The 15186-nt window shown below is 43.1% G+C and overlaps 1 protein-coding gene across 8 annotated transcripts in view; it reads right to left on the bottom strand.

Annotated features, from left to right (window-relative positions):
* Window positions 1-15186, bottom strand: part of TP63 (tumor protein p63) — a 240944-nt gene that overhangs the window by 33518 nt on the left and 192240 nt on the right. For 6 of the 8 annotated variants that reach the window (XM_072618845.1, XM_072618847.1, XM_072618846.1 and 3 more), the window contains 4 exons: window positions 4450-4636; window positions 2668-2783; window positions 1808-1917; window positions 780-916 (listed from right to left, as the gene is read on the bottom strand). In XM_072618845.1, the coding sequence (XP_072474946.1) occupies window positions 780-916; window positions 1808-1917; window positions 2668-2783; window positions 4450-4636 (550 nt within the window). The remainder of the gene's footprint in view (window positions 1-779; window positions 917-1807; window positions 1918-2667; window positions 2784-4449; window positions 4637-15186) is intronic. The other 2 variants (XM_072618844.1, XM_072618849.1) reach the window with 1 other exon arrangement.

Below are 15186 nucleotides of genomic sequence, written 5' to 3'. Positions count from 1 at the left end.
TGTGTGTATGCATGTGTGTATATATAAACACATATATATGCATATCTATTTACATATATATATCTCTTACCGAGTAGCCAACATTGTGGTGACGTCGCTCTCCTTAGCTAGGCAGTGCTTTGAACAGAGACACACCATTTATTCCAAGGCTCATCCAAATTGCAAAAGGCACATTTAATGGTAATGACAGTGATGATGAAAATAATAGCTCTTATTCATGTGGTGTACTGGAGGTAACATCTTGTGAGGGGCTCAGATCACAGAAGTCATTCAATTCCCTTAAGCCTGAGTTTCCTTAACCTCAAAATGAGAATGATTACACTTACACACCTGCATTGCTGAATCGTGGGCTAAAGGTAATGATTCTAAGCCTCAAAGGACTATAAAATGTAACTTATTCTTCCCATCTTTCCTGATTTTACAGATTAGGAAAAGGTAGGAGCAGCAGCAGAAGATTGTGGTAGAGAGTCACGGTATCTGGAATTTCATAGTAGCCTTTCTATTGTGTGGTCTGAAGCAAGTCACCTTTCCAATTTGGGTCTCAGTTTCCTCATCTCTAAAGTGAAAGGGTTGGACTCCTCTGAGCTTCTAGATCAGATTAGGTATTCTGTTTTTAGGAACAGACACTCCCAGGGCTAATTCTGTGTGCTTGACAGCAAGGAATGTTCTCCCTGTGGCTTACACTGAGGCTCAGTGAGTGGGCATGGCCAGCTCTCTCCTCCAGTGCCCATCTAATGACAAGCCTTGAATCCATCCTATAGCTCGCCATAGCTACTTACGGCGCTTCGTACCATCACCATTCTTTGAGCTGTCTGAGACTTGCTGCTTTCGAATGCTGTCTTCATCTGCCTTCCTGTCTCGACCCGGGCAAGCACAGATTCGAGCTTCAAAACATCGGCGGCCCAGAACTTGCCCACTGAGAACCAAAGAGAGGAAAGAGCGAAAATCAGAAATGTCAAACCATGAGGCATCAGACTTCAGGCTGGAAGGAGCCATGAGGGCTATGGAGCCTAACTCTCTCCTTCTACAGATGGTTCAGTGAATAGCCCCAGTTCATAGGATTTGGAGGTGGATTTGAACTCTGGTCCTCTGATTGCATCCAGCCCTTATCCCATTGAACCACATTGTCTCTTAGAATGCTATTTCTCCAGCCTCTGTTCTGGATCAGAAGAGTGAGTTCTGCCTCAGGCACCATTTTTAGCATGCCCGCCTGAGTTTCCCATTTCTGTGGACCCATTCAGACTAGAGAGGTCACCAAGGGGCCCCAGATGCCCTGGCTATAACATTCTTGCCCTTATTATGAATTAAATGGCTAAAGAACTTGGCAAAACACCAAAAGGCTTAAAAGTTGCCGGTGATATTAATAAATCACTCTGGGACTGTTGTCTAAAGAAGCGGTGAGCCCAGTAACAGAGCAGCTGTATTTGGTTCTATATTGTGAAGGAAACTTGAGTTAAGCCAGTAGAAGTCTTTGGATAAGATCCCCTTAGGCAAGGCAGATTTACTCAAAGAAACTGTTAAATGCCTTGAGGGAGAATGAAAACAAACATTTATCTAATAAGAAACAATAGTCGAATGTCAAGAATTCGGGAGATAAAGCAATTCTTTCCTTTTCATCCCCTCCCACTTCACCACACCCTCCTTGGTCTCCATTTTGTCAGGTCTTTTATGTAACTGTTTGAACCAGGATTTATATCACAAAGGGAGCAATCAGAGAGAGGACTTGGGTGTACACGCTGAGTCAGAGAGAAATTCCCAAGTGGACCTTGCCTGCACACAAGATGGCGACTCCACATACAGGACTTACTCTCTAGCTTCTAGGGTGACGATAATCAGAATGGGTCTGCGGTTCATCCCTCCTACACAGCTGCTGTTACACATGAAATTGTATAAGACTGTGGTGAATTCCGTGCCAACCTAGACCCAGAGAGAGAAAGGAAATGGATGGGTATAACCCACACGGAAGTGACTCTTACCCAAGAAGACATTCACACTCTCTATTGGTCATAAAAACCAAAGCATGAGCTTTTCACTAGAGTTTCTCAGTGAAATAGTGTTTCTGTCACCTTTGTAGTCTGGAGGGAGAGAATTTCAGTGACAAGTCATTGGTGGCAAATTTGCCTGGCTGACAGTATAAACCTTGGTATAATAATCCTGGTATCTCAAAATTTAGAAGTAGCAAAGAATTAATAGGGCTCTAAACTTTTCCGGGGAGGCTACTATGGATGAACACCATAGGATCTCCACTCCTCCACTTCCACCATCACAAGCATTGGAATCTTTTTCTATACTATATGGATATCTTATCCTTATAGAAATGCATAAAGGCAACTGAGGGATATTAACTTTTAAATTTTATGACTATTAAATTATTGTTTGATTATTATTTGATATTATTTCTTATTTAACAATATTTATGATATTTTATTTATTATTTTTAATTTTATGACTATTATCCTATGATGTTTGCTTGTGTATACATGTGGGCAGGGGGTAAATATAGTAGTGGTAAAATCTGAGTTCGGTCTAAACTTGGGGATAGACGAAGAGGAGGACAAAGAGAAACATAATCTAAAATTTGCATTTAAAATCAAAATGTGGCATAGCAGATGCCAGTAATAGCCACCCTCCTTTAGCCCTTCTTGCTCCATCCTGATCGGGTTTTACCTGTGGTGGCTCATAAGGGACCAGCACACTCTGTCTTCCGGTGATGGGGTCTTCTACATATTGGGCGTGGCTGTTCCCCTCTACTCGGATCAAATGACTAGGAGGGGCAATTTGTCCTATAAAGAAATGAGTATGACAATTACAATTAGCTGTCCTCCGTGAGAAAAAGGGAAAACAAAACAAATGAACAAACAAAAAACCAAGGATAGATCTAATACAAGTAGAAAACTGGGGATTCCAAGTCCATAAAGAGGGGGAAGGGAAATTTCCTTGGAAGATGATGTTTTAATGTTATATTAATAACTAGCATGACCACCATCATTGTAAGAGGAGGAGATTGAATGATGAAAAGGGAATATAGCCATATAATACTCATTTGTGACTGGGAAAAAGAGACCAACATTTTTAAATGGAAGGATGAAAGATTCATGGATGTTAATGGAATGGCATGACTACATTTTCAGCCCAATCTACCAAGGAAAACTCAAGAATCAATTTTCAATAAAGGGAGAAAGTAGTACAGAGTCTGGGTTAAAAACAAAACTAACTCTTTGAGCCATGGCTACTCATGTTCTGTCTGTCACAAGGGCCCTAAACCATAACCAACAAGAGTAATCATTTTGTACTAGCATTTCCCTCTGTATTAAGCCAAGTGTTAGAACTAGTATTGAATGTAAGATGATGTTGCTTCTGGTGGATTCCCATAGTCAGAGAAAGAGGGCAAGGCTGCTCTGGGAACAGTACACACACACACACACACAAAACTGGTGAAGCAGATGTGCAGGACCACTCTTAATCTGAAGAGATCTGAGGAAGCTAAATTGAGGCCATTTGAAATTTTGACTAACAGATAATGTAAAGATTGAAAATAAGTAGATTGAATGACGGCAAGAATTGTGCTAAATGATTTCAGGGTCTATGCAAAGTCTCCTGTGTCTTAGAGGACATATATTGGCAGGCTCTAGATAAGATTGGTTCAGAAGAAATAGTCTGAGCAGTGGCATCCTGTGGTCCCTTGGCTAATGCCTCCCACCATTCCCGCTGCCTCATACTGTTTCCTACCCATTCTCTTTCATATTTCTTGACTCTCTTACTTGGGTCCTATCATGTGCCCATGGCTGGTTTACTGAGTGTTTCCCTTTTCTCCTGACCACATATCCATTTTCTCCCACTCACCTGCCCTTCCCCTACTCCAACTCTCTTTGACGCTTTGCTGTTCTCATCTCTCTTCTGAAGGTTCTTCTCTTGCTTTGTCTTGAACCTTGCTTTCTTTGAATTCTGCTATTCAGCAATATTCTTTATCCTGTAGAACTTATTCTATGCTAATGACTCTGAGCCACCATTTCATCTCCCATTTTCCCATTCTCCTTTCTCCTCCTGCCTCCTATCTCTCCCACCTCCATTCTGATTCTGGAAGCTCCTTTGTAAGAAGTGCTTTGTGGTCTAAGACCCAAATTGTCTGTTCACCTAACCACTACCTTTCTCACACTTGCCCTAATATCCCCACAGTAATAGCAAATAGATCCAGACTCAAATATATCCATGTTAAGTATATCCATGACCTGTTAGTGGAAAGATTCACAGCCATCAACTGAAATTTGAGAAAAGAAAAGAAAACAAACAACCAAAAGATTACTTGGTTATACCTGAACTCACTAGACTCAGTTTTTATCAGGCATAACAAAATGTGCACACAGTGTTTGAGGGACAAATTAAAGGCATGACCATGCTCTAAAAAAATCAACTGAAAGGAGGTAGAGGATCTCATCTCAGTCTTCTTACCTTCATTGAATTCCCGACTCAGTTCATGATTGGGACAACGTTTGACCACCTCTGTGACATGCTCAGCCTTCTTATAGACGGGCATGGCCCGTATCACGGCACCCTGTGGCGGAGGGGTCATCACTTTGATCTGAATGGGACAGGTCTTTGCTATCTGGCAGTACAGTTTCTTCAGCTCTGTAGAATACTGTTGAGAAAAACAGAGACAGAGAGAGAGTGAGAAAGAGTGAATGTGAGAGTAAGAGAGAAAAAGAGAGGGAGAAAACTGAATAGATGATTTTCTCTTTTATGGACCGAGAGATTTGGACCCCTCCTAGAAGGGAATGGTAGAGGTTACTTAGGAGAGGCAGCTCCCACATGGTTAACACCCATAGCACATGGTATAAATATAGGTCATTACTGTTATCTAGCCCAGGGTTTCTTAAACCTGCTTGTGTCACCAATCCCCCTTTGGCAGTATGGGGAAATCTATGAACCCCTTCTCAGAATTAAGTTTTTCAAAAATATGTGAACTCTGTCAGATTAGAAAAGAAACTAGTTGTATTGAGTAACATAAAAAAATTAAAAGAAAATAAATTCACAAACCCCACGTTAAGAATTGATGGTCTAGTGTAACCTTTTTCATTTTTCAGAAGAGAAAACGGAGACCTAATAAACTTAAGTGACTTGCAAGTGGTTAGTATAGAGCTGAGCTTAGAAACCAAGCTCCTCTGATTAAAACCCTGAACAAAGGCTGGGTTACATATGCTACTCTTGTGCTCTTGGACTAGGCAGAAATGTCTTCTCATTAAATTTTAATAGCTTCAAATTATGCTGAGAGTTTTGAGACTTTGTGTATGTATGTATATAGGTATGCATGCATATGTATATATGATATACATATGCACACATACATATACACAGGTGTGTGGATCTGTATGTATATATACACATACAAATATATATACATATATTTGTATGTCTACATATACATATACATATGCCTCAATTCTAACCCTAACCCTTGATTCTAACCCTAATTCTAACCCTCTATTCTAACCCTAAGTGCTTAATTTGTTTGCTCATTTTAAATCAGAAGAACTATGAAGACTTCAGGCATTGGCGATCGGGGCAATCGGCATCTTCAAATGTTTTCAAGTCTCTCCCCAGAAGGAGGGGTTGGTCTTCTTCATCTTGACCCTAGAGGACAGGACAATGGACATCAGTCACCAAGATCAAGGCAAGGAAAACCAAACCGGGCTCACAATGAGAGTTGCCTCAAAGTGGGTGGGCCCACCTTGGCATGTAGTGGACTCCTCTTCCTCACTGGGGATTTTCAAGGTCATTCTAATTCAGGGGGAAGTCAGACTAGAGGTCCATAGCCACTCCAAGAACTATGTTCTTGGCACTTGAAAATGTTGGAAGCACAGCTCTTCGCTGGCCAAGGACCCTACCTCCATATCTCTATCAGAAACACCAATGATAAGGCAAAGAGCACTGGTTTGGGAATATGAAAACCTCGGGGTCCAAGTGCCAGTCTTCTGATAACTATCTGGTTGTTGCTGTCGATCATTTAAAGCGTTTCAGCTGTAACGTGGGGATGAAAATTCTTATACCACCTACCATCCAGGGCTGCTGGGCGTACTTTGTAAATGTTAGCCAATATCATTTATCATCATTGCTGTCGTTATCATGAATTAAAAGGCGTCTATCTCCCCCCGGGCCCAGCCCTAATCAGTGCGTTCCAACCAGTGGCTCATGCAGAGGTACAACTGCCCCGTCACTGGCACCACCCTTCTCAAGCCGTGTGCCTGGTAACAGTTATCCAAACAAAGAGTAAACAAGCACGCACAGGTTGGGATTGATGCTAAGCTGGCAGACGTATCCTGTACAAGTGAAGAGACACTGGCAAGCAAGCTAGAAACATGGCAAAGGAAAGAGGATTCCTTCCCCACGCTTTGGGATTTCACTCGTATAAGGACATAAAGGGGCTACTCCATTTAAAAGTCCATTTCTCCATGGCTCAAACAGAATCTTCCTTTGAATTTTTTGCTTTCTTCTTTTATTTTTAAAAGAAGTGCTTTACTTGCAGTGAAAAATTATTTCAAAATCACCCCCTGCTAGGGGCACAGTTACACAATCAGTTTTACATGCCTGCAGGCTAGGGATTAAGTAAAGCCAAAAAAAAAAAAAAAAAAAAAAAAAAGTTTTACATGGCCCCAGGACATAGGAAGCAGGCCAAAAATGAGCCCAAAAGTCCCAGTTGTGAAACTCCTAAGTCAATGGAGATAGTGATTTACCAAGTTGGAAGGCTTCCTGCTGCTGATAGCCACAGATTGTACAAATAAAGACACATTTTAAAAGGGTAGGGAGGACTGCGAATCAAGAGGGCAAAAAGAGGCACGGATGTTGGTTTTCTTGTGCACTCCCTCTAGAAAATGAACTCCTGCTTCAGTTTGGGTTACTAGACTGGGAGCAGCAAAGCCTCTAACTGCCACACGCTGTTCAGAATGAAGCCTCTGAAGGGAGCCTAAGGACAAATAAACTGTTCTCAGCTCAGGACAGATAAAATACACGAAACGCACACACAGACACACCACATATTTTGAGACAGGAGGGAAACACAGGAGGGGGGAGGGGCATTTTGTGAAGTCAATTAAGATTGGGGAGTCGATGGCAGAGGAAGGCAGGAGTCAACTTTTTGGTGCTGAGATCCTTTGGAATATAGAAGCCACTCCAGGGGACTGTTCTGAGCTCTACTAGCTGAAGTGGGATTAAAACGAAAAAGGAAAGAACCACATTTGGTCAGATCAGGAGAAGCATAGCTGGGTATCAACTCTTCTGGCCAAAGGAATGCAAGGTCCAAGATGTTCATCTATTTCGCTGTGGATACCGTTGTTCAGTCATTTTCAGCTCTTGGTGACCCCACTGGGGGTTTTCTTGGAAGATGCTGCAGTGCCTTGCCATTTCTTTCTCTAGCTCATTTTATAGATGAGGAAGCTGAGGCAGACAGAGTCAAGAGACTTGCCCAGGGTCATACAGCTAGTAAATGTGTAAGACCAAATTCGAAAGCAGGAAGATAAGTGTACCTGTCAGAAAGCCGAGGACTTTATCCACTGTGCTGCCTCTGGGTTTACCTGTGTTATAATATTTTTTTTCTTAAAATACTGAATTTCATTGAAGAATCAAGAGTTGGCTTTTGCACTGTTGGCAGCATATAAAATTGAAAGGGGGAATCTGTGATCATATTTACTTCCAAATGAAAAATCCTATCATTAGATGAGACCTAATTGAAAACGCTCCAAGGACTGACAGCCATGTACAGTATTCAGATGCTCATCTATTGTCTTTTTAGGTAACTTCTCCCTTCCCAAAAGGCATCTGAGAATACCTGCCCAGACTCTGATCTTCCCAACAAAGCAGAGATCATGAACCCACAGTGTGTGGGCTATTATATTTTTCTCTATCCGTCCCTTTTAGAAATATCTAATTCTAAAATTGCCCCTTAAAGCCTTGTTCTTGTTTGGACATTGCTAGTGCTGGGGAGCACCACCTGGATCACCCATGCTTCTAACGTCCATCTTCGAGGACGTAGTCGCTCAAACTTTGCTCCTGTACCTTCAGTTTCTCAGTGTTTTTATCTTTAAGACATCACTCCAACTTCTCAACCCTTAAATCTGCTTCTGACTTTACTTGTTCTCTACCATTTGGTTCCATCACTTACAAAATCATGGAATTTAAGATTTGAAACTTCGCTGTCATCCAGTTCAATCCAAACAGCAAGGATCATTCAGTCTCTGTTTGAAGACCTTCAGTAAGAGGGAACTCACCAAGTCTAGAACAGCCTATTCCTCTTTAAGGGGGCTCTCATTGGAAGAAAGATTTTTAACTCTGACACTGATAACTAAATTGGAATATGCCTATTAAGCATCTCCCCCAAATAAGTAGAATGGAAGGAGTAGAATTCCTCCTTTCGGTGCCATCTTTAAAGTGTCCTCAATCCAAGTGCCCTGTCTTAATCTCTGTCTGATATTAGGTTCTGCTCTAAGGACCAGGACTGTCTCTATGTCACATCTCCAAGAGCTTCTGTTCTGCTTAGTGGGATTCTAAAGATTTATTTTCACTTCCTAGCCTAGTTTGGTTTCTATTCACTCACTTCTCCAACTTCCTAGAGTCACTCTGAGTCATGATGGTCGCTCCCCAAAGTGTTGATGTCCCCTCCTCTGTTGGTCTAGCTGGTTGCATCCTCAGACATCTCAGTGATGCAGGAGAGAGAACCAAAGTCACTTGTAACTCTGGCCAGGTTACTTAACCTCTGCCTCAATGTGCTCATCTGTAAAATGAGGGTGTTGGATTCAGTAGTCTCCAAGATCATTTCCAGCTCTCCATCTATGAACATGTCACCCAAATTAATGAGTGTGTCCTCCATTTCAGTATATCCCAACATAAAATTTATTGATAAAAATGTCACACACTAGGGATACGACTGAACTTGAGGAATACCACTCTAGCATGGTACCATTCCACCTCCCATACTTAGTCTGTCTGCCCAGGGACCTCTTTTCCTAGATCCCATTCCCCCAGTTTGATGGATGAGAGCATCCCATGGGATAGATTCAGAATTCTAGCCTTCTCAAATCCAGTTAGGTTCTAGGTTCTAGGTATTGCTGTCCCACCCCTTCAGCAGGCTGGTTGGGCAGGAAATAGAAGAGATGAGACTGGTCTGGCAACCCCTCTGTTCTTTATGAGCCCAGACTGGTGGCTCAAGGCGTTTAGTTGTCTTTGAAGTGCCTTTAAGTTGTTTTCCTGTTGGAATTTCACAAACCCTTTTCTTGGTTCATGAGAAAGTCTTTTGGGTCTGTAGTTTCCACAATCCTCCCTTCCCCTTTGCCACATTACAGCCCTCAGTCTGGTCCTAGGCTTCTAGCTTCCTGAAAGGGCTCAAAAATGGCAGCTGGCAGGCATGTGATAATGGGCCCAGTGATGTGCCCTTTGCTTTGTGCCTGATTTGTTTTGAATGCACTAGTCACTTGAATCATTCCAGGCCACCTATACGAATGTGTCTTGATGAATTTAAAATTAGAGGATTAGCTTATCCTCAGCTTGACTTCTCATCCTCCTATAATCCAGGCTCCTTATTCCAATGACCATCTCCTTTTTCCTGTCTCTACGTTCACTCCTTTCCTTTAAATCACCCCTGGGATTTCTGCTCATTCATCCCTTCCAAAGCTAGGCAATATGTTGATACTTCTTTTTTTTCTGATATCAAGAAATTCCTCTTTTTTCTACTCTATTTTTCATAAGCTGACACATTTCTTACTGACCTTATTTGTGTCTCTGATTTTTTTTTAATTTCTTTCATCCATTTCAACTCTCAATCAGTCTTGATGACTTTTTCACTAAGTACCTTTCACAGTTAAATCATGACCTCCTTCCTGAATCCAGAATGATAATATTTCTAGCATTGGCACTAGACAGTGAGTACAGAACATTCTAGAAAAGAAAGGCAAGTTGGGTTTTGCACCAAAACTGGTCACCTTGACATGCTTTCTATCCATCTCCGACAAGTCACTTAATATCTTTTTGCATTCTTTCCACATAGGGACAAATGCCCCACTTGCCTCTCCCCTGAAAGGGCACCTTTCCTTCTTGCATTTCCATTGGGAAGTGCCTAGATATGAGAAAGTGAAAAGATCCTTTGGTTTCTCATTTGAATAGTCCTGTCTCACTCTTCCTAACTCCATTTGAGGTTTTCTTGGCAAAGATACCTCAGTGGCTTGCCATTTCCTTCTCCAGAAGTTAACCAAGGCAAACAGAAGTTAAGTGACTTGGTCTGGGTCACAAGGCTGATAAGTGTCTGAGACTGAATTTGAACTCCGGGCTTGCTGACTTCAGGCCCAACTCCAGGCTCTGTCCACCAAGAGAAGATCTTGCTGGGCCTGATTTCTGGTCCTTGGGATATATCCCTGGGAGATAAAGGAACACAGAGTAAAGGCCCTGCCTCTGGAGGCAAAGGTCCTGGACTTATTTCTTGCCCATGTGATCTCCAGCATGTGGCTTCTGAAGGCCACTCCTGGGCTGGCTATTCTCATGGATGTCCTGGAGAGGCTGGCCCAGGCCCAGACGCTAGCACCTGGAAAGACAGAAGGTCCCACCTTTATTACTGAGCTGCCTTTGAGGGACAGGGAGTCAGACCAGAGCCCTCCCATGGCTGGGGGAAGGGCACTCCCATCTGCAATATTACTGTCAGCAAAGAGCCATAGAGAAGACAGCGCCGTTTAGAACTTTAGTGAACTTGTTTGCAAATTTCTGCCAGTTATCATAAATTATTTGCTTTGTGGGTTTGAAAGTGTACATAATGCCAATCACGGTGTGCTCAGACCTGTCATTTCATCAATGTGAGCACTCCCACTGCGGCAACTCCCTCCAGTGATGCAGGCAGCCACCTGAGTGCCTCTAACAGTTTTCAGAGTTGCATCTCACACCTGCTTTCTAGGTGCATAGTGTTCTGCAGAATAAGGCATTAGGGTCATTAGAGTAAGGGGGCAGATAAGATGCACTTCTGGGATTGGGGAAGAGCCTCTAACAAGGGACCAGGCTTGTTCTCCAGTGATCATTGCAGTAACCTCTGGAGATGAAGCTGGCAAACATAGATGGATGGGATGGGGATGATGGGAGATCATAAAGACATCGTGGGTTCAGAGAGCAGAGCTCAATGACTTGCGCCCCCCTCCCTCCTGTCTGACAGTTAATATTAGAGCTGAAAGGGGCTTTACAAATCACTTAGTTCAATTGCCACAATTTTGACAGATGGGAAAACTGAGGCCAAGAGATGTAAAAAGACTTGACTGCAACCACTCAGGGAATATAAAGCAGAAGGATTCTGTTGAACTCACTCTGGTCCTCTGCCTCTAAACCACCATCTTTTTGTGCACTCCAGAATGGTCTCATCATTGTGTCTGTATGACAGATGGGCCCCATCCTGGGCACAGTGTGTCCAGTGGTTGTCTGATCCTGTTTTAAATAGATATCAAGACAAAAAACACTCATGGATTTTATATGCATTGGCCAAGTCAACATAGAGTGTGGGATCCAGCTTAGGAAAATGAGTATATTAACCAACCCACAAGTTAGCACATCATTGACATGACTTACTCAAGGCGATTCAAAAGCACCAACTGGGACTTGAATCTCAAAGGGCAGAAAGGATGGAGGAGCCATCTGTGCTGGGAGCTTTGGCCCAAAGGCCCCATGAGTAAATCACAATGACTGTGCTGAGGCAGCAACTTTTTGAGTTTGAATCAGAAGAGAAGTATATTAAAGGAGTGAGGATTTTCCCTCAACTTTTATTGTTTTATATATATTCCCCTGGAGGTTCTTGCCAAAATATAAGATTGCCCAAATGGACAAACACCAGAATCCAGGGAGTCAGGTTTGGGGTTGGCCTTTCATCAAGTTTTCTCTTTGACAAACCTGATATCTGTGCTCTTTCCAAAGACAGAAGAGGGTCACTGAAATGAGCAAATGTCTCCAACTCCCCAGATCAACATCTTTTATAATAAAAGCATAATAACGAAATACAAGGAAAACAAAGAAGAAGGAAGGAAATGATAGGAAAGAATGGAAATAAAGGAATACTAGAAAACAAAAATTCCCAGGGTTGAGCTCAATCTTACAACCCGGGCGGGGGGGGGGGGGGGGGACATGTACCAGAAGGACACTCCAAGGGATTTTTGAGAACAGAAGTAAATTCAGGTCCCTTACTAATAACATGTTTCAAGGAAAAAGAAAATAAAAGGAGCAGGAAAAACATTTTTCAAAGCATTCCACAGTCTTTCGTCTTGCCCTCACCACCTGCCTGTGTAGGCATACTGTGTTACAGGCTCCTGGCACCCACACTAGCCATGCAGCATCACAATCCACCTAGCTACATGCCAGCTAATATTAGCAGACACCTGCCTAATTTCTCAACAGCCCCCTTTCCTGACCGTGTGTCAACAAAGGAGCTTTGAAAAATTCAACTGTCCAGCTCAAACATTTATCCCTTCAAAATCTCCTGGAGGAAATAGCACTGATTGTTTGTGAAATTCAAGTGAGACGTGGCTTGAGGTATGCCCAGCTCCCACCTGTAACCCTAGCAATGTCAGGGATTATACAATCAAACACCTTGAGGAATTGTTTTCTTCCTGACCTCAATAGCAGGACTTGAAGCTCTCCAAAGCCGCCTTCCTCTAGTCTGAATTTGTCTAGTATGTCCCCATTATATGTGTATGCATGTATGTATAAGTATGTATACATGTATGTAGTATATATGTGTAGATATTTGCCACCCCATTAGAATATTATATTAGAATATAAGCTCATTGAAAGGAGGCCCTATTATTTTAGTATTTCTTTAAATTCTCAGCCCTTAGCACAAAGGGTGACTCACAATAGGTGGTTCATAAATGCTTATTCATTAGTTAATATATAATCCTTTTAAATTTTATGTTTTGTCATGATTACCAACATTTAATCTAATCTGTAACTAACAAGTCTTCAGACCAATAATGGGGATTTTTCTTTACTCCCTAATATTCTACAGTAATAAGCCCTCACCGTACCAGAATGCATAACAAAAGTGATAATTTAGTTCCAGGAACAGTCAGAACCATGTCCGTGAAAATTATATATAATTTTTATATATATTATGTCTATGCATCATACACACACACACACACACACACACACACACACACACACACACACACATTTGATTTCCAGCCCCCCCTTCCTGTTGCATCTGTGAAAGCTGAGCAAGGGTTAGTACAAATGTACTGTCACTTCCATGAACATGTTAGTTAGTCTCCCTACTCAACCCTACTCAAAACAGAGGGGATGTTTCAGTCACAATCTGAGAAAGATTGTTTCTGGGGGTCTTGATAGACTACAGTCTCAGCATGTGGGATGAGATGGCAAAGTACTAGACTGGCATCTTCTGTTAGGAGCTGGAGTCCTGACCAGTTCTGGCTGCTCCATCTTAGGAAGGCCATAAGGAGATAAACGTCCAGAACATTCCAGGAAGGAGAAATGGAACAGTAGAGTTGAAGTAGCCCAGAGAAGAAGGCCTGGGTGTGTAGGGAGCTGAGGGGTGGGGGGGGAGCGGTAGGGTGTTGTAAGCTCTTTTCCAGTATTTGAAGGATTGTCATGTATACAAAGGATTCCACACTTCTCTTGCTCAGGACAGAGGCAGGAGCAGTGAGTGGGTGGACAGGTGAAAGGACATTTAAGCTTGACCTCAACCTAATAATGTGACCAATCGAAGAACCCCAGGGGCTGCGAGGAGTCCAGACTGGTGGTCGGGAGCCTCTGAGATGCCTTGCAATATGGACTTCTGTGGTCCTGTAGGGGAAAGGGGCTCGCTTCTTGTTCCATGGGCAGTGAAGGAGAGCTACAGGCTATCTCCCCAGTAGATGGAATGTAAAGGATGGGAAGCCTCTGGCTTCTGTTTTCTGTAGAGACAGTCACTTTGGGGTGTATAGGGGGCATCATTTTAAGGATCAGGAAACTAAAGCTCGGAAGTAAGACCTAGACTAGTTGCCATAAGAGGAAAAAAAGAGAAAGAAAAAAAAGGAGAGGATTTTCTGAAAGAAAAATAAATCTATCTGGAAAGCTCACTGAGAGACAATGGGATAGAGAAAGAACAGATGAATTACAAATTTTCAGTTTCCCCCATGGACACATTGAAGGTGTAGAGAAATGTCACTGTGCAAATCAATCTGATTCTGCACCATTTCTTAGGAAGCAGGGAAGAACGTTATTCTACTGGGGGGTGGCAACGTTGTTCTGAAGTTGCTGTAGATCTTGGAGGCTGAAACATGGAAATATTGGGAGGAAGGGGACACAAAAGGACTCCAGAAAAGCGTTTATTTTGAAATGGTTCTCTAAACTTACTGATTTCTGACATCCCCCTCAGGAGCAGGAACTATGGGTAGAGAGGGGGCTGGGGAGCCAGCAAGCCCTGGTGGTGGAGGGAGCTGAGAGAGGCACACTTCTCACTGCTCTTGCAAACTCTCCAAGTCTCTAAGGGGCAGAGAATGTGCCCACCTGCCTACCTCAGGAGGTGGCATTTCCTATGCCATGGGAACCCTGTGTCCAGGCCATGAAGGAAACCTGAGACCAGTGCCCTCCTTAGTTCACAAGTGCCAAGTGGAGGCCCTTCTCTTGGGAATCCAGCCTTCACTATGTGTTTACATGTGAGTTTTTAATCTGGATGGTGTTGTTGAGGAGCTCTGGCCTCTGCCCCCTCCCAGACTTGCCTGCCAGCCTTCCATAAACCTGGTTTCATGCTGTCCTATACAATGACTCCTACCTACCAGGCAACACTAACTCCAAAGAGATCCATTAGATAGGCAGCGGGTGGATGACATGCCCTCTAAAACTCCTTCCCACTCTCTGAGATTCTGAGGTGAGGGTTGTTGCGCTTAGGGACAGGAGCCCTGGTTTAGAATTGCCCATAATCTCCTCCCGCCCCCCAGCTGGGTGACTAGGGGGGCAAGGCGGTCACTTATTTCTGCCTGTTTTCCCATCTGTGGAATATTTGCACCCCCTACTTCAGCGCCCAGCAGGAAGAGGGTGAGAGAAATCCATGTGGAGTTCCCAGGCCTTGCAGAGAGCCTGACTGTCCCTTGGTGCTTCTCTCCTTCCTTCCCCTCAGTCGTGGCCACAGACAGACAGCCAGCAGCCAGACCCAGGAAGGAGGGAGGCTTGTTTGTGGTG

Source organism: Notamacropus eugenii, chromosome 6, assembly GCF_028372415.1.
Source record: "Notamacropus eugenii isolate mMacEug1 chromosome 6, mMacEug1.pri_v2, whole genome shotgun sequence".
NCBI classification, from domain to species: Eukaryota; Metazoa; Chordata; class Mammalia; order Diprotodontia; family Macropodidae; genus Notamacropus; species Notamacropus eugenii.
Note: the sequence above shows the minus strand (reverse complement) of the source record. Positions and strands in the feature narration are given on the sequence as shown.